Source organism: Dermochelys coriacea, chromosome 16 (assembly GCF_009764565.3).
Source record: "Dermochelys coriacea isolate rDerCor1 chromosome 16, rDerCor1.pri.v4, whole genome shotgun sequence".
NCBI classification, from domain to species: Eukaryota; Metazoa; Chordata; order Testudines; family Dermochelyidae; genus Dermochelys; species Dermochelys coriacea.
This window is the reverse complement of record NC_050083.1, coordinates 25,740,001-25,766,433: the sequence shown is the minus strand read 5'-3', so window position 1 is coordinate 25,766,433 and position 26,433 is coordinate 25,740,001. Positions and strand designations below refer to the sequence as shown.

Genomic DNA, 26,433 nt, shown 5'->3' with positions numbered 1-26,433 from the left:
GGCAGTCAGAGGTTTAGGGACACCCAGAGCATGGGATTGCATCCTTGACCATCTTGTCTAATAGCCATTGATGGACCTGTCCTCCATGAACTTATCTAATTCTGTTTGAACCCAGTTATACTTTTGGCCTTCACAACATCCCCTGGCAACGAGTTCGATGGTTTGATTATGTGTTGCATGAAGGAGCAGAAGCAACATTGTGTTATATAAAAAAAGGTTTACTTCAACACAGTGCCTGCAGCAAAGAAAAATGGGAAATACTTTCACATAACTCATTTGTAAAAAGATTTTAAGAAGCTGTACACTCATTCTTACTTCCAGTATTAGCTGTGGATAACAGTACTTAAGGTATTAAAAAACTAAGTAATATTCATTTGTTTCTCAGATCAGGTAAGAGAAATAATTCTTTTATATACAACTCCCAATATATATGGGTAGTGCACTAAAATGATATTACAGCAGCCAGACCATCATCACAGAATTACAAAAATGCAGGAAGGGAAACAAAAGGGGAGAGGGGGATGGGAAAGGAGGCCGCTGCTCCTCCCCGGTAGGCTGGAATCGGGGGCGGAGGGTGCCAGCAGAGAAGGACACAGAAAACCAAGGGACACAAACTCCAGCACAAGATAGTAGAACTGGCTCCTCCAACTGCACTGGGGAGGAAAGAAACTAAACTAACATGAGGGGATGCAAAGCAGTGAGGGAGAAAACTGAAAAGGGGAAGGGAATCACAAGCACTAGAGAAAGGGGCGCAGGCGCACAGGCAAACAGGGCCAAATGGGAGGGGAAAACAGCAGGGGACAGGAAAGAAGGGAGGGGTGGGGTACACAATAGGAGTTGTGGGAGGAAAGTGCGCTACTGGAGAGCTGGGCGGTGCAGATGCTGACAAGCACCAGGAGGGAAAACCCTACAAATACACAGACAAAGGGCAGGAGAAACCCTACCCAACAGGGTGAACAGCCCTTCTGGGCCCTGGAAGTCTGAGGAAAGAGACCTTGCCAGAAAGGAGAGACTTAACTGGGTACCTGATTTGTTGCCACCATGCCCAGAGGGACTACCAGAGACTAAGAGGCTTCCCTCCCCTTCCCCCATCAGGGAAGCCGGGAGGAATCCGGCTCAGGCAAGGTATGGACAGCAAGCCCAGGGGTGTGGGGAAATTCTGAGGTAGAGAGGAACACCCTGGCCCTCCGCTAAGTGGAAGCGCGGAACCCACCGAGGCAGAGAAGGAGCTCTGTCACACAGACGAAAACCAAAATGCTTCATTTCTGAAAGGCTGCCAGGGTGCCTCAGGGAAGTTGTAACTCATATGCCTTATCATAAGGTGCTCCACTCACCGCTGTGCTGGTGCCTCCTCCTAGTCATTCTGGGAATTAGCTCTCAAGGCTGACACCCTTGTCCGCGGCTTGCATGCTGTCACTCTGACTCTAGTCTGCAGCTCCACTTGCTCCAGGACTCACAGCATCCTTTCCTGACTTAGCCCTCCAGCTAGGTCACTCAGTGTTCCCCCTTATGAGGTTCAGTCCTAGGTAGTCTGCACCAGTACTACTCCCTCCGTGGCTGGTAGGGGAACACAGGCCCGCCCTCTTGTCCAGGTTCCAGTCCAGAGACCCTCCGCTCAGCAATTCTGGGTTTCCTCTTTCTGCCCTCACTGCTCCTCCCCTGGACGACTTCCTACAACACCCTTCTATCTCGAGTGTACCAGCTCCAAGAACCCTCCTCCCACTTCCCTGGGAGTGACTGCTGCCTGACTTCCTGCAGCTTTTCCCAGCTGCCCCCAAACACTCCTCCCTTTTCCCAGGGATGGACTGCCCTTTCTCAGCAGCCCAGTCTGTAGCCTGCTACCTGGCTTTAAAGGCCCTGCATGTTCCTGCACAAGTGAGCGTCTTTCCAACTAGCTGCCTCCAGCATAAGCAACCTAATTAGGTGACTGGACCCAGCTGACCTAGCCCAGCTCTTGGAGGCCTAGTGTGGGGAGTTCACCCCATCACATGCCTAATGCTCCAATTGTCCTCTGTGTCCTGAATCCCTATTAGGACTACATCTTCCCATGATGCACAGCTCCCCTCACCAAGGGCTTTGTCTACAAGGGAAGTTATGGCACAGAAAGCCAGAGTATGAATCTAGAGCACGCCTGCTTGCCACGCAGTTGAGTCCAGATGGACATAGCTACAGTGTCCTGAAAGTCATGGAGCATGGCTTAGCTTACTACTATACTACTTGAAAGTGTATTAAGACAAACTGTACTCCAGAACTTTCAATGCACAGTAGCAGTATCCATGCAGCACATTACTGAGCAGCAAACTGGTGCACATTCACATCTGGATTATTGCACAGTAACCTGCATGTAGACAAGTCCCAAAAGGTGACATTGTGGTGCATCACAAAAACTGTAGTTCAACTGGTGAGCCCTACCTATAGCAGAGAATGGGAGGATCAGGCCTCAGAATTCCAGCTTCATTAGGCTCTATGGCAGTGTGTCAAAATAGAAATATTCCAGTTTTTAGCCACAATATTTTGGCTTTCAATTTTTTGCCACCAATTCTAAATTTTCTGTGGAAAATGTTGATGAAAATTTTTTGGTCATAATTTTCAGTGGGGAAATAATTTTTTTCCAGCCAGCTCTAATGCTAGCAACAAAAATTTGTTTTGGTAATTATGTTGTCCATGGCTCCAGCACAGCTCAACAGCATAATAGCAGCAAGATGAATCACCTTTAAACTTGCAAACATGCTAAACTATAATATTTATAGCAGAAGCCAGTTAAAAAGTTCGCTGCCCATTGTACCTAGCTATGTATGAGCAGATCAGTCTGTGGTGGTCACATTGTGTGTCACAATGACCAAGTACTTAGTGGGAAAGCAGGAGCTGTGCTATCAAGAATTTTATTCTTCAGTGGTCTAAAGAAAGAGTTGATATGAGTGGAGAAACAGACAAAAAAAGAATATTTTCAATAATAACAACAATAAAAATGCACACTTACCTTAGCTATTTTCACAAAATGGCTCAATATTTCTGCCCTTATTTTTAAGGTCTGTGCTGTTAAAATTTCTCGTACAACCCAGAAACTGACCTATAAAGAAACATATACATCTGAATTTAATGCAAAAATCCACACCTTTATTATATTAAACATCTATAAACTGTCTCGATTCTCTAAAGAAAATGCAGATTAGGAGCAGGAAAGATACAAGTCTTGTAAGAAAGATGTGGTATTAAACAAACCTTAGTAAGCAACTGCTGAACTCATTACCCACACAACCTTTCTTTAATTTCAATAGCTTAACTAAACAAAAAGGACTTGAGAGATTAATTTAATTTTATAAAGTTTAATTAAATATCCTTAATAGCCACATCTGATAGAACAGGATATAAGACAACAAAAACAGTAGTGGACTAGGATTTGGCTAACAAACTAGAAAACTGGTCAATATAATCATTCAGATTTTCAGAATCAAATCACACAACCATTACAGAAAATAACACCTATATTCAATCACTATCTAGGAAAGGTGACTTTATTTAGATTTTTGATTACGAGTCCCTCCAAACAGAGAAGAAAGAAAAAACAAAAGCAAAAATGTAAAACGAAAACTCCCCCCCCCATACAAAGTTAAAGTGCAAGACAATTTGGTTAATTAAATACATGCCAGTTCACCCAGGTCTCCTTCCCAGTGGATCTATAGTAGTCAATCCTTTTAACCTACTTCCTCACACTCCTCTAACATGAACTTCTACATTTATGACAGACTATGCAGACTGAGTGGGGATCCAGTGGATATAGTGTACTTAACTAAGTATTTTTAGAAAGCCTTTTTACAAGGTCTCTCACCAAAGGCTCTTCTGCAAAGTAAACTGCCACGGGATAAGAGGGAAGGGGCTCTGATGGATTGGTAACTGGTTAAAAGATAGGAAACAAAGTGTAGGTATAAATGATCAGTTTTCAGAGGAGAGAGGTAAACAGTGGTGTCCCCCAGGAGTCTGTTCTCGGACAAGTCCTATTCAACATATTCATAAATGATCTGAAAAAAGGGGTAAACAGTGAGGTGGCAAAATTTGCAGATGATAAAAAATTACTAAAGATAGTTAAAATCCAGACAGACTGCGAAGAGCTACAAAAGGTTCTCTCAAAACTGGGTGACTGGGCAACAAAATGGCAGATTAAATTTAATGTTGATAAATGCAAAGTAATGCACATTGGAAAGCATAATCCCAACTATACATATATGATGGGGTCTAAATCAACTGTTACCACTCAAGAAAGAGATCTTGGAGACATTGTGGATAGTTCTCTAAAAACATCCACTCAATGTACAGCGGCAGTCAAAAAAGAGAACAGAATGCTGGGAATAATTAAGAAAGGGATAGATAATAGGACAGAAAATATAATGTTGCCTCTAAATAAATCCATGGTACGCCCACATCTTGAATACTGTGTGTAGATGTGGTTCCCTCATCTCAAAAAAAGATATATTGGAATTGAAAAAGGTTCAGAAAAGGGGAAAAAAATTATTAGGGATATGGAACAGCTTCCGTATGAGGAGAGATTAATAAGACTGGGATTTTTCAGCTTGGAAAAAGAAAGGCTAAGAGGAGATATGATTGAGGTCTATAAAATCATGACTGATGTAGAGAAAGCAGATAAAGTGTTGTTTACTACCTCTGGTCTGACCCAGTATGGCCATTCTTATGAGTGCAGTTCAAGAAGCTTGTATGCTTAGTCTGTTTTATGACTGTGTGCACATAAAATTTGAAAGGCATTATGAAGTGATTAACTATGGTAAATATACATAGTGTTCAACAATCTTAGTTAACAACAGTAACTTGTTGAGTTTCAGATCACTTTACAACCTTGATTTGAACCTGTTACAAAAACAAGGAGACACACTAACTCTGACCATCTTTAAAGTACTGACGCAAGCTGGTACACTTCCTTACTAATTAGTTACCAGTTTCAGAAAATGGTCAGTTGACTGATTTGGGTTATCACACTGTGTTACTTATCACCAGATCTTTGCTGAGTCATCAGCTTTCATTTTAGTTATTGTTCATAGCAGAAGTTTACACTGCAAACACAGGTGGTGTGAAGGATGGAGACAATTATAGTTTTTTCTCAGTGTACTAACAGGCAACCTGAATTACTGAAAATAGAAGGAGACAGTTAAAATGTGCCTGAGATATGAACTTGATATCAACAGGAGGACTCCCAGGTGGTCAGCCCAGGACCTGTCTTCTCCCTTCCAGGTGTGTTCAGCTTTTCAGAAATAATGTGCTAACAGAAAAAGACCATTTTATCCCATCTCTGTTGGGATAACTTGTTATCTCTTTTTGGAAGTGCTGGCATGAACCAAATCAGATGGTAACCCATATTTCTGCCAAAAATTCAAAAGGTCCTAGCAAAATGAGAGTTGTCCTCCTCTCACCATGCAATCAGGAAACGAAGCATCACCTTTTTAGTTCTTGCAAGTGCGGCTGGAACCTTCTAGTTTCTTTCTGCAACACATCTTGTCACACTAGTTTGCATAAGACAGGTTAGGGCATAACTGTTGGTACAACCATCTTGGGACATAACTTGAACATCGGAAAGTTTGCTCTGGTGAGCCGCAAGTCACTTTTCAGGGCCTCTTTGTGGTGCATCCTTTGGCCAACTTCGCAATTATGCTTGATCAAATTGCAGTTTCTCCAGCATCCTTCTGCTAGCTGTTGAAATGTCCAGTTTGAAGTCTCTCCATATTCTTTGATGCTCTTTAAACATGTTTTAACAGTCCAATAAACAATGCAAATCACTTCAAGAAGAGAAAGTTACTCACCTTGTGCAGTAACAATGGTTCTTTGAGACGCGTGTCCCTATGGATGCTCCACTCCTCTCTGCATTCCTGATTGGAGATCTTTGGTATCAGTGTCCGTTCAGCCAGCACATGCACTCTTCCCTCCACACCCCGCCCTCTGTTTCAAGGCTAATTAGCGCTGCTCAGGCGAACTACCCTCTGTTCCTTCTCTACCGCAGAGTCCCTATCAAAAACTCTGAAGCAGAGGGGAGGAGGGCGGGTTGTAGAGCACCCATAGGGACACACATCTCGAAGAATCATCGTTACTGAAAAAGGTGAGTAACTTTCTCTTCTTCTTCGAGTAGTGTCCCTATGGGTGCTCCACTGTAGGTGACTCCTGAACAGTATCCTCAATGGAAGGGTGGTGCTTCGGCATCAAGTCTGTTATGGATGACAGTACTGTGGAGCTGAAAACGAAGCAGAGTCTCCAGGAACTGCATAGTGTTCTGTGAATGTATGAACAGACACCCAAATCTCAGCTCTGCAGATTTCCGAGATAGGGACATTCTTGAGGAAGGTGACAGAGGAAGAAACCAACCTCATGGACTACGTGCAGATTCCAGATGGAGGTACCACAATGCAAACATGATAGCAGTGCTTAATACAGTTCAAGACCCATTTGGAGCGTCTCTGGGCTGATATCACTGAGTCTTTAGACCTTTCTGTAATGGAAAGGAAAAGCTTAGGAGATTTCCTAAAGGCCTTCATCCTATCCAGGTAAAAGGCCAGGGCTCTCCTAATGTCTAGTGTGTGCAGTATGGCTTCCCTGTTATCATGGTGAGGCTTAGGGTAAGAGGTTGAGAGATGAATCAATTGGTTTATGTGAAAAGATGAGGTCATCTTGGGGATGAACTTTGGGTGGGGCCAAAGAGTAACCTTGTGTTTAAAAAATAATTGTAAAAGGGGGGTGCATTATTAGTGCCACTATTTCTCCTATTCTCCTTGCCAAAGTGAAGGCTACAAGAAATGCTGTCTTCATTGACAGATGTGAGCAAGCAAATGGCCATAGGTAAAAAGGAAAACTAGTGAGGCTCTTTAAAACCAGATTTAGGTCCCATGTTGGAATGGGATGTCTGGGTTGGGGAGAGAGGTTCACTATGCCCTTAAGGAATCTTTTTGTAACTAGGTGGGAGAAAACTGAGTATCCCTTTACTAGTTGATGGAAAGTTGCTATGGCCACCAGGTGTATGTTGAGTGAACTGAGGGATAGGCCCAACTTCTTGAGAACAACTATGTAGTCCAACACCATGGGAAGGGTAGAAAATAGTGTGGTAATTTGTAGGAAATTAACCAAACCTGAAATTTAGTCCACTTTTGCAGGTAAGTACAATGGGTAGCCCATTTTCTACTGTGTAGTAACACTTCCTGTACCTCCATGGAGCAGGAACTCTCTATGTGTTAGAACCACAAAGGAGACAAGCCTTGAGACAGCATATATGCAAGTTGGGATGGAGAATGTGCCCTTTGTTCTGTGAGAGGAGGTAAGGAGCAAGTTGAAGAGGAATCAGTGGACATCTTGCAAGCTGTGACAAGTACGGATATGACATTTATCTCAGCCAGGTGGGATCAATTAGTATGTCATTTACTTTTTCTCTTTTTATTTTTAACAGGACTTTCAAGAGCAGAGGGAATGGGAAAAAGGCACATAGAAGGCCCTTGTCTCATGGAAGAAAAATACCACCGAATTAGTGCTGTCCAAGGTGGCCCTGGAGCAATAGCATGGACACTCCTTGTTCAGATATGCAGCAAACAAGTCTATTGTCAGTGTCTCCCATTGATAGAATATGTTGTGGCGTACTGTTGGGTTCATTTCCCACTTAACCACTCAGAGTGTCCGTTGCTGTGTTCTGCTCTCCTGTTAGGTAGGATGCTGATATTAGAACATTGTAGCAAATGCACCAGTTCCATAGCTTTACCATTTCCGCACACAGGGTGCCGCCCTGACAATTTATGTAGTACATGCACGCAATGTTGTCTGCTATCAACTTTGTGTGTGTACCTCTGATCAGTGGAAGAAAGTGAATGCAAGCATTCCTGACTGCTCGGAGTTTGAGGAAGTTGATGTGGAGAGGCACCTCCAGGGATGACCATTTGCCCTGAGTTGTGAGGTTGTTGAGATGTGCACCCCAACCTATAAGGAATGCATCTGTAGTGAGAAATAATGTTGTGGGGAGGGGACATGGGTGGTGGCCCGGGAGGCACTAAGGGTGCTGGGGGGGCTGCCCGGGGGGCACCGCTGGTGCTCAGGGGGGTGGGGGGCAGCGCGCAGCCTGGGATTCCCACTGGTGCTGGGGTTGAGAGGTTTGCCAGGGTTGGCAGGCTCCCTACCTGGCTCCACGCCTCCCCAGAAGCAGCAACATCCCCCTCCCTCTGCTCCTACGCAGAGGCACAGCAAAGCAGTTCTGCACGCTGCCTCCACCCCGAGTGCGGGCTTTGCAGCTCCCATTGGCTAGGAACCTTGGGGAGGTGCCTGCTCTGACTAGGAGCTGAGGGATGTCACCGTGTCTGGGGAGCCCCCCCCCACCAAGTGCCACCTAGCGTCCTCACCCCCTCCCGCACACCAACCCCAAGCCCTGAGCCCCCTCCCACACTCAAATTCCTGCTGCTGCAGGGGAGGAGGGCGGTGGCCCAAGACTGCCACAGCAGCGGCCAATGTGGCTAGCCCCGAGTCTGCCTGAGCTGCTCGGGTGGCCCTGCAGTCAGCAGCATCAGCTGCTGCAGAAGTCACGGAAAGTCACAAAATCCCTGACTTCCATTACCTCTGTGACAAACTCGCAGCCTTAGTCATAGGGAGTGGTCTCTCAGGGTCTCAAACAAGGCATCAAAATTGGTATTTCGAGATGGAAGGCTGTGATGTGGAGGATTGAGGGGCCTGATGGTTTGCACCTCTGAAATTTGAACCTTTTTCATTGTGGCTCACAGTAGTGCTATGATGGGTACTGAGGCAGATGCAACTTTTGGGAGGACTGAGTACTAAATTTCCTTTTTTTATCCAGGTGTATTAGATCCCAGCGACTGTAGCATGGCTCTGGAGTCTTCAGAGTCTGGAGTGCAGCAGTGGTCTTCGGGCCTTCGAAGGGGAGGTCCTCAACTCTCATCTGAACCTCCTTCAGCAGTTCCAAAAGATGCAGCCACGATGCTCATTGCATCACGATTGCTGTCAAAATCAAAAGGGTTGCAGTATCTGCACCATCTAGCGTAGTCAGGATAGCTGTTTTCACCACTAACAGCCGCTCCTGTATGATGGCCTGAAACTGGTCTCTGTGTGACTGGCAGGTGGTCAATAAAGGTGTTAAGCTTGGCGTAATTTGTTTAATCGTATTTGGTTGCTAGAGCTTGGTAAGTTTGCAATTTGAAATTGTAAAGTCGCAGAAGAACAGGCCTTCCTCCCAAACAAGTCAAGTCTCTTCCAATCCCTATAGAAAGGGGTGGATTTTGAATAGCACTGGTGGCCATGGGAGTTCACCAAATCCACTAAAATGGAATTAGGTGGCAAGTGGGAGAAGAAGAACTCTGATTCCTTGTGGGGGACATAATACTTCTTATCAGACCATCTGCACGTTGGTGTGGCTGATACTGGTGTTTGCCAAATGAGTTTGGTTGGATCCAAAAGCACCTCATTAAGGGGGAAGGTGATCCTCGAGGAGGAGGATGTATGTAAAATGTCCAGCAGCATATGGTGGGTGTCCTTCACCTCCTCAGGAGGGATTTGTAGTGTATCTGCCACCCGCTTTGTAAGGTCCTGAACGTGAAGTCGTTTGACATAGATGAAGGAGGGGGCATCACTGCCTCATCTGGGTAGAAGAAAGAGAAAATAGTTGGTGGAGTATCTCCTCTTCTAGCCCGATCTCCTGTGGTTCATAAATTTCCTCAAGAGGCTCTGAGGCTCTAGATGTAGAGGAAGAAGGAGAGCACATCACAGATTCCTGGTGGGTGACCTTGGATGTCCAGGAGGCATGGTGCCTATAAGCTGTCCATGGATCCCGTAAAGCCACTGGGACTGTGGAAAAGGCATTGGTGGCAGAGCCCATGGTTGGTCATACCATGGGGGCTGAGGTCCAGAGTGAAAATATGTCTGGGAAAGTCTGGATTGATGGCGGGAGGGAGCATAATCTGAGTGAGTGTGATAATGACCAGGGGAGATTTTGAATCTCCGTTGAACGTTGGAGGTGACTGAGGTGAATGGCTTGGTACTGGGTGGTGACTCCATGGTTCGAGATGTGCCTGGTACAGAGACCCTGGTACTGAGTAAAGGGGACTCTGTGGTTTCACATATCAGCAGGTCCTTAGAAAATCTGAACTCCTGTGGTGCTGTGGTCATCGGTACTGAGGCAATTGGCGATCTTGGCCGAGATGAGCGGTCTGATGAGCTTTTCTATTTGTCATCAGTACCGAGGGTTTCTGTATTGCTGCCGACTTCACAGAGGCGGTATGATCTGTGCTTCTATCTCTGACAGGTGGTACCGCTGCCTCAGCACCTATGCCCTGAGGAAACTTAGGCTTACTCCTGGTATCTGCACTGGATGACCCTGTGCCTTGTGGGCACTGTGTTTAGGAGTGGTCAGTACTGAAGTGACTGAATGTGCTGGGGCTTTCCTCTGGCTGGTTCAGGACTCACTGTGAGGGCTCATGCTCTCTTTTTGAAGGTCTTACATAAGAAATCCAAAAGATTCTTCCTTGGTTCACTTACTTTGGAGGTAGAAGGCTATGGTGATGGCTCTCGTCACCGAGTAGACTTCGGACCAGGTCAGCCGCAGGTTGCAGATCTGCCTCCATCAGAAGTACTTTTAGCTTTAGTTCCCGTTATTTTCAGGAGCTGGCTTTCAGCAGGTGACAAAAAGTACACTTCTGGGGAATGTGGGCCTCTGAGGCAATGGATGCAGCGGGAATGTCCGTCTTTTACAGGTATGGCCTCCATACAGGAGAGGCACCTCCTAAACTTGGGGTTGCTGGGCATGCCCCTTGCTAGGGGGCAATCCCCAAGTAGGGGGGAAAGGAATGAAGTAAATTTTTTTCCCAATTTTTAAACTTATTATTTAAAGGAAAACGGGAAAAGAAAAAACAATAGAATCCTATCACCTAAAAAGAAAATGCAAATGAAAACACTAAGAATGACTAATATAAAGGATTTCTAAAGATATAGAGTATCCATGAATGGACTAGTAATTGCTCTGGTTCTAGCCAGGGATGGTTGAGAAGGAACGGAGGGTGGTTTGTCCACACAGCACTAATTAGCCTCAAGGCAGAGCACAACTTGGGGAGGAGAGAGCATGTGCGGGCCGAATGGACACTTCTACCCAAGATCTCCAATCAGAAGCACAGGGATGCACACACACCTATAGTGGAGCACCTATAGGGACACTACTCAAAGAAGAACTGCTGTTATTGAGCAGATCAGAACAATTGTATAAATCTTCCATTTCTCTTTGTTTCAGTAACAATGGTGGGACTTTGGTGCATATGGTTGAACTGAGTGTGTGCATTATGAATCAAACAGTTACATTTCTGATTATTCTACCCTGTGATCAAGTGTTCTTATAAACACACTATTTGGTTTCACTTCCTTTTATTAATTACCTCTTTCAGCACAGATGTATTTCAATAACTTGATAAAATAAGCATGCTTCATTGCAAATATTAGCCTTACTTCTTCATTTTCTCAGTAACCAAAATAAATCAATATGAATGCAACCTCTTTCTTCCCCTAAAAGAATTGCTCACAAGGTAAAGCATGTCATTAAAGTTTACAATATTTTGCCCAAAGTTCATAGTCAACTTCACTTTTATACATATAATATTGTGATGAATTGAAATTATATTTCATTCAGTTCCCTATTTTCCTCTACTGTTATTTGGCACATCATATAAAATCTTAATGTTATATATCAATTTTTTTAATTCATTCGTTCATAGACAGGAAAGTTTCTTCAGCTGCACCAACATTATTGTACATTTTTGTAAAAGGCTGCAGACACTCTAAATTTCCTCAGACAATTTAAAGAAATCTTGCTACTAGACCTTGAGTTTGTCTTTTAGCCCTCTGTCCTATCTTTTTCTAAACAGCCTTGATGCCTGGACAATTCTTGAATAGTAATAACTCATCATTTTGGGGCCTTAGTTATGAGAGTCTGATCCTGCAAACTTCCAGCCACATAAGTAGTCTCATTCACCCGGTAATACCATTGAAGTCAATAGAACTATTTGCTTGAGTAAGGATTTGCTGGGCTGGCTCAAAGTGTTGCTCACCTTTCCAAAGACTCATTTGCTCATTTATAAACCCCTTAGAGTGCATGTATAACCAAGACTTGCCTCCTCAAAGCCTTGTATCAATGTTCTTCCCTTTCATGGTTTCTGAGAACGAAGATCCACTTTGCTGAAAATCAAGTGCAATGCCAACAAGTACATAAGCAAGTACTCTATATTTTAAATTAATCTATCCCCAGATGAACATATCCATATGTTATACATTTAGCAATGGAGGTTAATTTATTATAGCATTATTTAGAAAGGTGAGCTGTTCAAACAACGCAAGAATGGCCATACTGGGTCAGACCAAAGGTCATCTAGCCCAGTATCCTGTCTTCCGACAATGGCTAATGCCAGGTGCCCCTGAGGGAATAAGAAGAACAGGTAATCATCAAGTGTGGTCACAGTGCAGCGCTGGGAGAGAGCTCTCCCAGCACTCTAAAAAACCCACCTGTTGCTCATTCCCAGCTTCTGGCAAACAGAGGCTACGGACGCCACCCCTGCCCAACCTGGCTAACAGCCATTGATGGACCTATCCTCCATGAATTAATCTAGTTCTTTTTTGAACCCTGTTATGGTCTTGGCCTTCACAACATGCTCTGGCAAGGAGTTCCACAGGTTGACTGTGCATTGTGAGAAGAAATACTTCCTTTTGTTTGTTTTAAACCTGCTACCTATTAATTTCATTTGGTGATCCCTAGTTCTTGTGTTATGAAAAGGAGTAAACAACACTTCCTTATTTACTGTCTTCTAACCAGTCATGATTTTATAGACCTCAATCATATCCCCCCCTTAGTCATCTCTTTTCCAAGATGAAAAGTTAGTCTTATTAATCTCTCCTCATAATCTCTCCTCAAGCTGTTCCATATCCTAATAATTTTTTTGCCCTTTTCTGAACCTTTTTCCAATTCCAATATATCTTTTTTGAGATGGGGCACCCACATCTGCATGCAGTACTCAAGATGTGGGCGTACCATGGATTTATATAGAGACAGCATGATATTTTCTGTCTTACTATCTATCCCTTTCTTAATGATGCCCAACATTCTGTTTGCTTTTTTGACTGACACTGCACATTGAGTGGATGTTTTCAGAGAACTATCCATAATGACTCCAAGATCTCTTTCTGGAGTGGTAACAGCTAATTTAGACCTCATCATTTTATATGTATAGTTGGGATTTTGTTTTCCAGTGTGCATTACTTTGCATTTATCAACAATGAATTTCATCTGCCATTTTGTTGCCTAGTCACCTACTTTTGAGAGATCCTTTTGTAGCTCTTCATAGTCTGTGACTTAACCGTCTTGAGTAATTTTGTATCATCTGCAAATTTTGCCACCTCACTGTTTACCCTTTTCCAGATCATTTATGAATATGTTGAATAGGACTGATCCCAACACAGACCTAGTCATGTCTATGGGAATAATGCCAGGTTTAAAGTTATTTGATATTTGCTAAACCAACTTAGAATATCTGCTTCACATCCCCTATGTAGTTTTGGGTGCATACCTTATATTACATTCTATTTATCTGAACAGTGCAGCTACCTTCCAAGAAAACAATTTTCCGGGGTGGGAAAGGGATTGGTGAGAAAAAAATAGAGGCCACTGTTTCTGTCTACAACCTCAAAGGGAACTGTATCTCAAGAAAGTACTATATCTGGGCAGGAAAATTTAATGAGAGCACCGAATGACATTATATCCTGTATTCCACACACAAAAAATCCTACATTAAAAGAACATTAAGATTGTAAAGTCAAGCAGTGAAAAGTTAGGAAATGCCTGTATTAAGGTTGCCTGTGCAATTTTAATTCACCCCCTTTATGCATTATGGGACAATCTTTAACTGAGTGATCACATACTACTTTTTTTCTACAGGGCCACTGCCTCGTTCAGTACACAGGGGGATGAAACAAACATTTTAATAGGGGGTTTCACAGATATTTGCTGATACCAAAAAAAATGATGAGACTCAGGAATGTTGAGTTCCATTTCAGCTCCAGAGAGCTCCAGTGGTCAGAGACCCTTCTGCCAGTTCCCCTCAAGCCCAATCCCTCCGGCTCCATTTTCCCAACCTATTCGTGTCCCAGTCCTGTCTCTTTCCCACTCTTGGTTCATCATCAAAGTCCCATTCTCCTGGTCTAGCCAGTCTTACTCCCTGTTCCTGAGACTTTTCATTCCAGTCTCCTTGCCCAGCCAGTCCCAGTTCCCCCTCTCACAGCTCCTCATCCAACCTCCAACACCCAACCCTTTTCTCCCAGATTTGTGAAAGCTTAGGGCTGGCAACAGGGCTAGCTCTAGCTTTTTTGCCACCCCAAGTTCTGAGAGCGCAACTGCCCAAGCAAAAAAAAAAAAAAAAGGGGGGGGGTGACAATTGGTGACAATGTATACCTTCAAATCAGCGGCACTGCGATGGGTACCCGCATGGCCCCACAGTATGCCAACATTTTTATGGCTGACTTAGAACAATGCTTCCTCAGCTCTCGTCCCCTAATACCCCTACTCTATTTGCGCTATATTGATGACATCTTCATCATCTGGACCCATGGAAAAGAAGCTCTTGAGGAATTCCACCATGATTTCAACAATTTCCATCCCAACATCAACCTCAGCCTGGACCAGTCCACACAAGAGATCCACTTCCTGGACACTACGGTGCTAATAAGCGATGGTCACATGAACACCCCCCTATATCGGAAACCTACTGACCGCTATTCCTACCTACATGCCTCTAGCTTTCATCCAGATCATACCACTCGATCCATTGTCTACAGCCAAGAGCTACGATATAACCGCATTTGCTCCAACCCCTCAGACAGAGACAAACGCCTACAAGATCTCTATCATGCATTCCTACAACTACAATACCCACCTGCTGAAGTGAAGGAACAGATTGACAGAGCCAGAAGAGTACCCAGAAGTCACCTACTACAGGACAGGCCCAACAAAGAAAATAACAAAAATCCACTAGCCATCACCTTCAGCCCCCAACTAAAACCTCTCCAACGCATCATCAAGGATCTACAACCTATCCTGAAGGACGACCCATCACTCTCACAGATCTTGGGAGACAGGCCAGTCCTTGCTTACAGACAGCCCCCCAATCTGAAGCAAATACTCACCAGCAACCACACACCACACAACAGAACCACTAACCCAGGAACCTATCCTTGCAACAAAGCCCGTTGCCAACTCTGTCCACATATCTATTCAGGGGATACCATCATAGGGCCTAATCACATCAGCCACACTATCAGAGGCTCGTTCACCTGCGCATCTACCAATGTGATATATGCCATCATGTGCCAGCAATGCCCCTCTGCCATGTACATTGGCCAAACTGGACAGTCTCTACGTAAAAGAATGAATGGACACAAATCAGACGTCAAGAATTATAACATTCAAAAACCAGTTGGAGAACACTTCAATCTCTCTGGTCACTCGATCACAGACCTAAGAGTGGCTATCCTTCAACAAAAAAGCTTCAAAAACAGACTCCAACGAGAGACTGCTGAATTGGAATTAATTTGCAAACTGGATACAATTAACTTAGGCTTGAATAGAGACTGGGAATGGATGAGTCATTACACAAAGTAAAACTATTTCCCCATGGTATTTCTCCCCCTCACCCCACCCCACCCCCCACTGTTCCTCAGATATTCTTGTTAACTGCTGGAATTAGCCTACCTTGCTTGTCACCATGAAAGGTTTTCCTCCTTTCCCCCCCCTGCTGCTGGTGATGGCTTATCTTAAGTGATCACTCTCCTTACAGTGTGTATGATAAACCCATTGTTTCATGTTCTGTGTGTGTGTGTGTGTGTGTGTGTGTGTAAATCTCTCCTCTGCTTTTTCCACCAAATGCATCCGATGAAGTGAGCTGTAGCTCACGAAAGCTTATGCTCTAATAAATTTGTTAGTCTCTAAGGTGCCACAAGTACTCCTTTTCTTATTTCCTCTATAATTTATCTTAACCACAGATATCTCTCTTTTGTTATGAGAGTCTGAACACCTAAACTTTCCATCACCCTGCCTGTTAATTGGAAATGCTGATAATTTGGCTATCCATAGGCAGTTTGGGCCCTGATTAACTGCTGCAAAGATAAATAGCCACATTAATTTTGTCAACTGTTTGCCTCTGGACTCCTGTTTTTGTCTTTTGCTGAAGAAAGTACCTGAGGGCTTATCTGCACTGGCAATTAACAGCGCTGCAACTTTCCCACTCACGGGGTGTGAAAAAACACCCCCCCCCACGAGCACAGCAAGTTGCAGTGTTGTAATGCCCAGTGTAAACAGTGCCCCAGTGCTGGGAGCCACGCCCCTTGTGGAGGTGGGGTTTTTTTTAGAGTGCTGGGAGAGCTCTCTCCCAGCGCTGCACTGTGACTACACAAGGCACGCTAAAGCGCTGCCGCGGAAGCGCTTTAGCATTGCCATTGTAGACTAGACCTGAGGAAGGGGGTGATGTTGCTATCTAATAATAACTATATATGATGCTGTATGAAAAGGAAGATGGCCTTTTATATCATTGTTGCTACCACTATTATGCAATTGCAACAAATCTTGTACAAAGTATGTCATGTAAGGCATCAATGGAAAAGTTACAGATTGCTAAGTATGATAATCCTCTTAATATGCATGTATCCTCTTTGTATCTGAAGTTATGAATATTGGTTATGTATCTGTATCTCAAACACATGTTATGAATCCTGGGTGACACCCCCAGGCAGATTTACATCAGGATTAGACAGTCAGGACTGTCCATTAAGGACACTGATGAAGTGAGCTGTAGCTCATGAAAGCTTATGCTCAAATAAATTTGTTAGTCTCTAAGGTGCCACAAGTACTCCTTTTCTTTCAACTCTCACAACGGGCCATTAAAGAGACTAAAGACACTCAATGAGCTATTGACTCATTGTAGCATGCAAGGAAATGTGATGAGGACGTGACCTAAGACTCCTTCTTTTGCCCCGAATTTTCCATGCACCTGAGCTGAACATTTAAAAGGGAGACTGCTCTGTGAAAATCATTTTCTTTGTCTTCATTTCTGCTTCTTACCTCTGGACTGTAATCTTCTAAGGAAGCTTTGAACAAGGAACTGAATGACCCCCCAACTTGCTTGGGTAAAAACAAGCTACCAGATTTATCATCACAGCTATGATCCTGACCTGGAAACTCTAAAAATCAATTATAAAGTATATGATTCCTTAACCATTTAATAACTCTTCTTTTCTTTTTACATCATTAAACATTTAGTTATTCGTTACTAAGGATTAACCTTGACTATCCCCTCATCTAGATGCCTGTGCACAATGACAAATCATACAACTACTTCTGAGTGCACCTAAGCAAAATTTGAGGGTTATTGTTACTCGGAATGCTCCTAAAACTAGCATATACTTGATTTGCTAGGTAAGATTTTTCCTTTCTAAATTACAAGTGTGTTATAAGGATAAGCTATGGTTTGTACTGCAACTTAAGTGGAAATTTTTTTAACTCATTGTTCATTTCTTCAGGTTTCAGAGTAGCAGCTGTTTTAGTCTGTATTCGCAAAAAGAAAAGGAGTACTTGTGGCACCTTAGAGACTAACAAATTTATTAGAGCATAAGCTTTCGTGAGCTACAGCTCACTTCATCGGATGCATTTGGTGGAAAAAACAGAGGGGAGATTGATATACACACACAGAGAACATGAAACAATGCGTTTATCATACACACTGTAAGGAGAGTGATCACTTAAGATAAGCCATCACCAGCAGCAGGGGGGGAAAAAGGAGGAAAACCTTTCATGGTGACAAGCAAGGTAGGCTATTTCCAACAGTTAACAAGAATATCTGAGGAACAGTGGGGGGTGGGGTGGGGTGAGGGGGAGAAATACCATGGGGAAATAGTTTTACTTTGTGTAATGACTCATCCACTCCCAGTCTCTATTCAAGCCTAAGTTAATTGTATCCAGTTTGCAAATTAATTCCAATTCAGCAGTCTCTCGTTGGAGTCTGTTTTTGAAGCTTTTTTGTTGAAGGATAGCCACTCTTAGGTCTGTGATCGAGTGACCAGAGAGATTGAAGTGTTCTCCAACTGGTTTTTGAATGTTGTAATTCTTGACGTCTGATTTGTGTCCATTCATTCTTTTACGTAGAGACTGTCCAGTTTGACCAATGTACATGGCAGAGGGGCATTGCTGGTACATGATGGCATATATCACATTGGTAGATGCGCAGGTGAACGAGCCTCTGATTGTGTGGCTGATGTGATTAGGCCCTATGATGGTGTCCCCTGAATAGATATGTGGACACAATTGGCAACGGGCTTTGTTGCAAGAATAGGTTCCTGAGTTGGTGGTTCTGTTGTGTGGTTTATGGTTGCTGGTGAGTTTTTGCTTGAGATTGGGGCGCTGTCTGTAAGCAAGGACTGGCCTGTCTCCCAAGATCTGTGAGAGTGATGGGTCGTCCTTCAGGATAGGTTGTAGATCCTTGATGATGCGTTGGAGAGGTTTTAGTTGGGGGCTGAAGGTGATGGCTAGTGGATTTTTGTTATTTTCTTTGTTGGGCCTGTCCTGTAGTAGGTGACTTCTGGGTACTCTTCTGGCTCCGTCAATCTGTTTCTTCACTTCAGCAGGTGGGTATTGTAGTTGTAGGAATGCATGATAGAGATCTTGTAGGTGTTTGTCTCTGACAAGCCATTTACAACACACACTTTGCTTCTCTACAAAAGAAAAAGGACACTAAGCTATCTAAACTACTACATGCCACAAGGGGCCACAACAGTGGTTCCCGTAACCCACCCAGCAATATTTTAATCTATCCAACTATACTCTTAGCCCAGCAGAAGAATCTGTCCTATCTCGGGGCCTCTTCTTTTGCCCCTCCACCTCCACAAACATGATACAGTTCTGTGGTGACCTAGAATCCTATTTTCGACATCTCCGACTCAAGGAATATTTCCAACACACCTCTGACCAACATATTAACTCACAGAGACCTTCCTACCAACACTACAAAAAGAAGGATTCTGGGTGGACTCCTCCTGAAGGTCGAAACAGCAGACTGGACTTCTACATAGAGTGCTTCCGCCGACGTGCACGAGCTGAAATTGTGGAAAAGCAGCATCGCTTGCCCCATAACCTCAGCCATGCAGAACACAGTGCCATCCACAGCCTCAGAAACAACTCTGACATCATAATCAAAAAGGCTGACAAAGGAGGTGCTGTCGTCATCATGAATAGGTCGGAGTATGAACAAGAGGCTACTAGGCAGTTCTCCAACACCACTTTCTACAAGCCATTACCCTCGGATCCCACTGAGAGTTACCAAAAGAAACTACAGCATTTGCTCAAGAAACTTCCTGAAAAAGCACAAGAACAAATCCGCACAGACACACCCCTAGAGCCCTGACCTGGGGTATTCTATCTGCTACCCAAGATCCATAAACCTGGAAATCCTGGAAGCCCCATCTCAGGCATTGGCACCCTGACAGCAGGATTATCTGGCTATGCACTCTCCTTACAGTGTGTATGATAAACCCATTGTTTCATGTTCTCTGTGTGTGTATATCAATCTCCCCTCTGTTTTTTCCACCAAATGCATCCGATGAAGTGAGCTGTAGCTCACAAAAGCTTATGCTCTAATAAATTTGTTAGTCTCTAAGGTGCCACAAGTACTCCTTTTCTTTTTGTTCATTTCTTATTATTAGATACAAGGTGAATACATGCACATCTTTAGTGAGGGTTACATCAGAACCCCAGAAAGTCTCAGGCTCTGGAAGAATCATCGAATGTCAGGGTTGGAAGGGACCTCAGGAGGTCATCTACCCAACCCACTGCTCAAAGCAGGACCTAATCACCAACTAAATCATCCCAGCCAGGGCTTTCTCAACCCTGACCTTAAAAACCTCTAAAGAAGGAGATTCCACTACCTCCCTAGGTAAACCATTCCAGTGCTTCACCACCCTCCTAGTGAAAAAGTTTTTCCTAATATCCAACCTAAACCTCCCCTACTGCAACTTGAGACCATTACTCCTTGTTCTGTCATCTGCTACCACTGAGAACAGTCTAGATCCATCCTCTTTGGAACCCCCTTTCAGGTAGTTGAAAGCAGCTATCAAATCCCTCCTCATTCTTCTCTTCTGCAGACTAAATAATCCCAGTTCCCTCAGCCTCTACTCATAATTCATGTGCTCCAGCCCCCAATCATTTTTGTTGCCCTCTGCTGGACGCTCTCCAATTTTTCCATATCCTTCTTGTAGTGTGGGGCCCAAAGCTGGACACAGTACTCCAGATGAGGCCTCACCAATGGCGAATAGAGGGAAATGATCACATCCCTCAATCTGCTGGCAATGCTCCTACTTTATACAGCCAAAAATGCCGTTAGCCTTCTTGGCAACAAGGGCAAACTGTTGACTCATATCCAGCTTCTCGTCCACTGTTACCCCTAGGTCCTTTTCTGCGAACGGCTGCCTAGCTGCTCAATCCCTAATCTGTAGCAGTGCATGGATTCTTCCTTCCTAAGTGCAGGACTCTGCACTTGTCCTTGTTGAACCTCATCAGATTTCTTTTGGCCCAATCCTCTAATTTGTCTAGGGCCCTCTGTATCCTATCCCTTCCCTCAACGTATCTACCACTCTTCCCAGTTTAGTGTCATCTGTAAACTTGCTGATGGTGCAATCCACACCATCCTCCAGATCATTAATGAAGATACTGAACAAAACCGGCCCCAGGACCGACCCTTGGGGCACTCTGCTTGATATCTGATGCCAACTAGACATGGAGCCATTGATCACTACCCAGAAACCTTGTTGTTTGAGAGCAGGTTGTTGAAGTGGAATATAATCAAATAGTCTTTATCAGAAAGAAAAATAATTCCCTTTACATTTAGCAATTTGTTTTCACATTTGTTATTAAATAAATAAAATTCCCCATCAAAAAAGAGCAAACAAAATAAACAAACAAAAGCCCAAACCCAACATCACCAATCCATTATTATCTTCATGTCCATTGAGTATCATGTAATACTCATCTTAAAAATGATCTTATTTTATATCCATCCCTTGCAGCATTTAAACGTAGCTCTAGTCTGAAAAATTACAAGTCAGTTACAATCAACATATTTGCTACACCCATACTGATCTCCTTTAAAGCCAACAATTCACAAGAAAAAAAAAAATCTAACTCTTATGATTACTAATCCATCAAAGTTAATAGGATTCAGATATGGCACATTTATGTACATCAATGAAGTAACAAATTCAATCCTTGTTAAATTCAGGTGGGCAGTGTTAATTCTGTAAATCTAATTAGATTATTTACCTGATTAAACCTCCTTGTAAAGGCAACAATATTAGGGGCGAGGATGTGTTTTTCTTTCTTATTCCATCCGCAGCTGGCTAGTTCCTAGAAAATACATCAAAATACTGTTTCACTATTTACAACTTTTTAAAAGGGAGATAAACAGTCTTTAAAAATAAAACAGAGTTGAAATATTGTCTTTGAGTTCCAATGTAAGGAAAGGAAACTAAACTTAACTGAAATACCATTAGAGGAAAACACAGAAATGGACACACAAGAGTAATATCTACCGTAAGCGTTTCTAAAACATCAATCACTGCAGTTATAAATCAAGTATCAGAGGGATAGCCGTGTTAGTCTGTATCCACAAACACAACAAGGAGTCTGGTGGCACCTTAAAAACTAACAGATTTATTTGGGCATAAGGTGACCAGATGTCCTGATTTTGTAGGGACAGTCCTAATATTTGGGGCTTTTTCTTATATAGGCTTCTATTACCCCCTACCCTCTGTCCCGATTTTTCACACTTGCTATCTGGTCACCCTATTTGGACATAAGCTTTATGTGCCAGTATATTTATGCTTGTATCTGTAATTTTCACTCCATGCATCTGAAGAACTGGTTTTTTACCCACGAAAGCTTATGCCCAAATAAATCTGTTAGTTTTTAAGGTGCCACCGGACTCCTCGTTGTTTTTGCAGTTATAAAGGCCCTAATTCCATGACAACTACTCTGTAAAACTTTGCTCTCTCTGAGTACCAGTCATTACCATTCATTATCATTAGGCTAGGACATGTTCTGGAGAGATATCCCAATAAAGTCGCCCTTCTGATTCACTGTGTAGCATGTGTTAAAATACTATCATACTTTTATGTTGGACCTTTAATCATTAAGCACTTAATTACACACAGAGAGTATTAAGGAACTTCAGCTGCCTCTGGGATGAAAGGCCATAGCCAAAAAGTGCACAAGAGGCTGCACAATATGGAGGGAGTTCTTTTCTTTTTGTTAAAAAAGTGAGTACTTGTGGCACCTTAGAGACTAACAAATTTATTAGAGCATAAGCTTTTGTGAGCTACAGCTCACTTCATCGGATGCATCGTGCTGTAGCTCATGAAAGCTTATGCTCTAATAAATTTGTTAGTCTCTAAGGTGCCACAAGTACTCCTTTTCTTTTTGCGAATACAGACTAACACGGCTGCTACTCTGAAACTTTTTTAACAGTAACAGTAACTTGGGCAAACCTTACTCCTACAAAATGCATCATGGGCTTTTCAACATAAATACATCCACAGCCAATAGTGATCCTATTTTTAAGGTTTCACATACTGAATTGCATGGAGCTCAGTTATCTTGACAATGAAGGTCTGAAACAATCTGCCTACATTGAACCTATTGATTCAGACACTAAATATTTTAAACATAATGTTTAGTAAATTATACTACAATTAGAAAAGTGCAAAGAAAGACAACAAAAATGATTAGGGGGATGAGACAGCTTCCATATGAGGAGAGATTAAAAAGTGTATGAAACTGTTCATCTTAGAAAAGACACAACTGAGTGGCGATACGAAAATCATGAATGGTATGGAGAAAGTTTTACGTATCCCTTCACATAACACATGAACTAGGGGTCACCTGCTGAAATTAATAGGCAGCAGGTTTAAAGCAAACAAAGGGAAGTATTTCCTCACACAATGCACACTCAAACTGTGGAATTTGTGGCCATGGGATGTTGTGAAGGCCAAAAGTATAACTGGGTTCAAAAAAGAATTAGATGAGTTCATGGAGGATGGGTCCACCAATGGATATTAGCCAAGATTGGGGGAAGGGGGAAGAATACAACTCCATGCTCTGGGTATCCCCTAAACCTCCAACATCCTGAAGCTAGGACAGGACAACAAGGGGTGGATCACTTGATAATTGCACTGTTGTGTTCATTCCCTCTGAAGCACGTGGCACCAGCCACACTCAGAGGCAGGACAGTGGCCTAGATGGACCACTGATCTGAACTTGTATGGCCTTCTTATGCTCTTAAATATTTCTAACCTTTCACTCAGCCCATACACACAAGCAACATCCAACTGTTGCCAGAGGGCTGTGTGGTAGGTAATAGAACTAGGATTCCAGGGGTGATGTTTTTTCTTCCCTGTATTTTCTGCTCCTCTGAACAGCACAGGGCACCTAATAATATTTATGCAGCTAAGATAAGGGAAGAGAATACCCAGAGAACCACTTACAAGATAACAATGGGCAAGATAAGTCGGGAAAACAGGTAAAGAGTTGGTGAACATGGACAGTGCGTGGACAGAGAATGCTGTACAGAGGTTGGTTCCTACAAAGTAACCAAGCCAACCCTAAAATGTGTAATACACTGTACAGTAAATGCAATTAAATGTGTAACTGTATATAAAGGGAGAGGGTTTCTGTGTAACATGGATATACAATGTACCCTGAATCCATACCCTGTATTTAAGTCTGATCAACTCAGTGTAGCATTGCTGTATGCCTGCAAAAGATACCTGATTGATAAAGGGTTAATGTGGGCCTGAGGGACCAATTAGGGAGGGAGAATCAGGCTTAAATGAACAAGAGGCTCAGCTGGGCTTAAGTAGGATGGATTATAAAGCCAAGAAGTTTGCAGCAGAAGGGGGCTGCAGGAGAGAGTCAGCAGTCACTCCAGGGAGCAGAGGGGAGGTAAAAACCCAGGAGGGAGAAAAAGCCCCAGGCTTCTATCCCTAGAAGAAGGGTAAATCCCAGAGAAGTTGTGGGGAAAGGAAGCCTGAGAGCACCAAGTAAGAAGCCCAGGGAAACAGCAGTAAGGGGTAGGACCGTGCTGACCTTGGCTGCTTGTTATAGGATCCCTGGGCTGGAACCCAGTTCAGAGGGCAGGCCTGGTTCCCCTACCAGCCACTGGGAAGTGGCACAAGAGTGTTGGACAGCTGATCCAGAAAGACTTCGTTACCCTGGAAAGGGAGGACTATAGTGATCTGGCAAAAGGGCTGAGTTACGAAGAAGGACACCCCAAGTCCTGGAGAGAGAGGGGTCATGGTGCGAGGAAGAGGATGTCAGAACTGAATGGAGATGATCCCGAGATGTGACCACAAGGAGGCACCCTATGCAGTGAATGAACCCCATCACAAGCTGCCGGTAGTGTATTAAGTGATGTCTTCTTTCTCCCTCCCTTTCACCAAAGGGAAAATTGTACAAGGATTTAACTACTTTAACTGTTTATTTATGTATGAAGTGCGATAGGTTTTTCTTAGTAAAGGCAGGGCCAAGTATTACAGTGCACTTAGAATAGAAAACAGTAATGTTTTAGTAGTTCTCAAATCCTTAGCGAGTTTGTTCCCTAAGTCCGGGAGTAGCCCCCAACAAAGCGCTGTCTCCTGCACAGTTGAGCTTTACCCTGGCAGTAGACAATTCTACTGTGTCAGAGTGAAAATGTCAACAGTGGTCTTTGTACCAGAGCTTCAGCTAAGCTTTTAGGGATCCCAGGCCCTGACCACTAAATCCCTTGAAAATGAGAATAGCAAAGTTGCATATGATATGATGATGTATGGGAAGTGTGACAGGGTGTACCTAGCCTTTACTGTTCCCTACAGGATGGCCCACAGTCCTATTACACCCTGCCCCAGGAAAGGAGCAGCGAAAGTGAATCCTCAGGCCTGCCTAGAAAGGCCTCACAGAAGCAGCCAATGAGAGCCCAGCAGGTTCAGATAAAAGGAGCTGCAGGCCTAAAGCAGGTCAGCTCCCGGCTGGGACCAGAGGGGCAAATAAGGGTGCTTAGAAAAGGTTCAGAAAAGGGCAACTAAAATGATTAGGGGTTTGGAATGGGTCCCATATGATGAGAGATTAAAGAGGCTAGGACTTTTCAACTTGGAAAAGAGGAGACTAAGGGGGGGATATGATAGAGGTATATAAAATCGTGAGTAGTGTGGAAAAAGTGAATAAGGAAAAGTTATTTACTTGTACCCATAATATAAGAACTAGGGGCCACCAAAAGAAATTAATGGGCATCAGGTTTAAAACAAATAAAAGGAAGTTCTTCTTCACTCAGCACACAGTCAACCTGTGGAACTCCTTGCCTGAGGAGGTTGTGAAGGCTAGGACTATAACAGGGTTTAAAAGAGAACTGGATAAATTCATGGAGGTTAAGTCCATTAATGGCTAGTAGCCAGGATGGGTAAGGAATGGTGTCCCTAGCCTCTGTTTGTCAGAGGGTGGAGATCGATGGCAGGAGAGAGATCACTTGATCATTACCTGTTAGGTTCAGTCCCTCTGGGGCACCTGGCATTTGCCACTGTCAGTAGACAGGATACTGGGCTGGATGGACCTTTGGTCTGACCCAGTATGGTCATTCTTATGTTCTCCTTTCTGGACAAAGGACCTCGAGGGATAAGCAGATTTTGATTCTGGCTGCATTTGCTTACGCTGGGAGAGAGAAGACCTGAGAACTACAACCCTGTGGTAAGGCGTGAAGATAAAGAGGCAAGGCAGGAAGAGTTCCAGGGAACTAGAAGCAACGAATCGAAGAGAATGGGATGCAGCTGCTGTTTATAGGGTCCCTGAGTTGAAACCCAGAGTAATGGATGGGCCCAGGTTCCACCACTAGCCAATAGTAAAATGGTGTAAACCCCAAGAAGGGGACAAGGCTTACTTTGAAACTTGAGCAAAGGGCTGAATTTAAAAGGCACAAAGCTGGGGTTGAAGACCCTGGTGAGGGCAGGCAAATGGTCTTTTTTGGACTCTTTGCTACCCAAAAAGCAGTTAATTTTGAATGTGCAATGAAGCCAGAGGGCCACGCCACTGAAGACCTGCCAAGCTAAGTTGACAACCTACAGAAGACTCCAGGAGAGGGGAAAAGGACTGCAGAATCTCACCCAGCCAACAAGTGGTGCTCAAGAGGTTTCACCCCATTACAGAAAGCCAATGTCAGAAGCAGAGGACAGGTTTGATACGTTTGCTGTAACTTGTATCGCTGGGGAGGCATACTATTGTTTGTTATGATTTCCTGAAGTCAGATAATTTCATGCTCCGCAAACAAGGTAATACATCTAGGAAAGAATGAAGGTCATACTCGTAGG

General features: G+C 43.6%; 1 protein-coding gene across 17 annotated transcripts in view; it reads right to left on the bottom strand.

Moving 5' to 3' along the window:
• RALGPS1 (Ral GEF with PH domain and SH3 binding motif 1) overlaps nucleotides 1-26,433 on the bottom strand; it is a 443,114-nt gene that overhangs the window by 285,484 nt on the left and 131,197 nt on the right. For 16 of the 17 annotated variants that reach the window (XM_043498706.1, XM_038375127.2, XM_038375136.2 and 13 more), the window contains 2 exons: nucleotides 21,368-21,451; nucleotides 2,981-3,070 (listed from right to left, as the gene is read on the bottom strand). In XM_043498706.1, the coding sequence (XP_043354641.1) occupies nucleotides 2,981-3,070; nucleotides 21,368-21,451 (174 nt within the window). The remainder of the gene's footprint in view (nucleotides 1-2,980; nucleotides 3,071-21,367; nucleotides 21,452-26,433) is intronic. The other variant, XM_043498711.1, reaches the window with a different exon arrangement.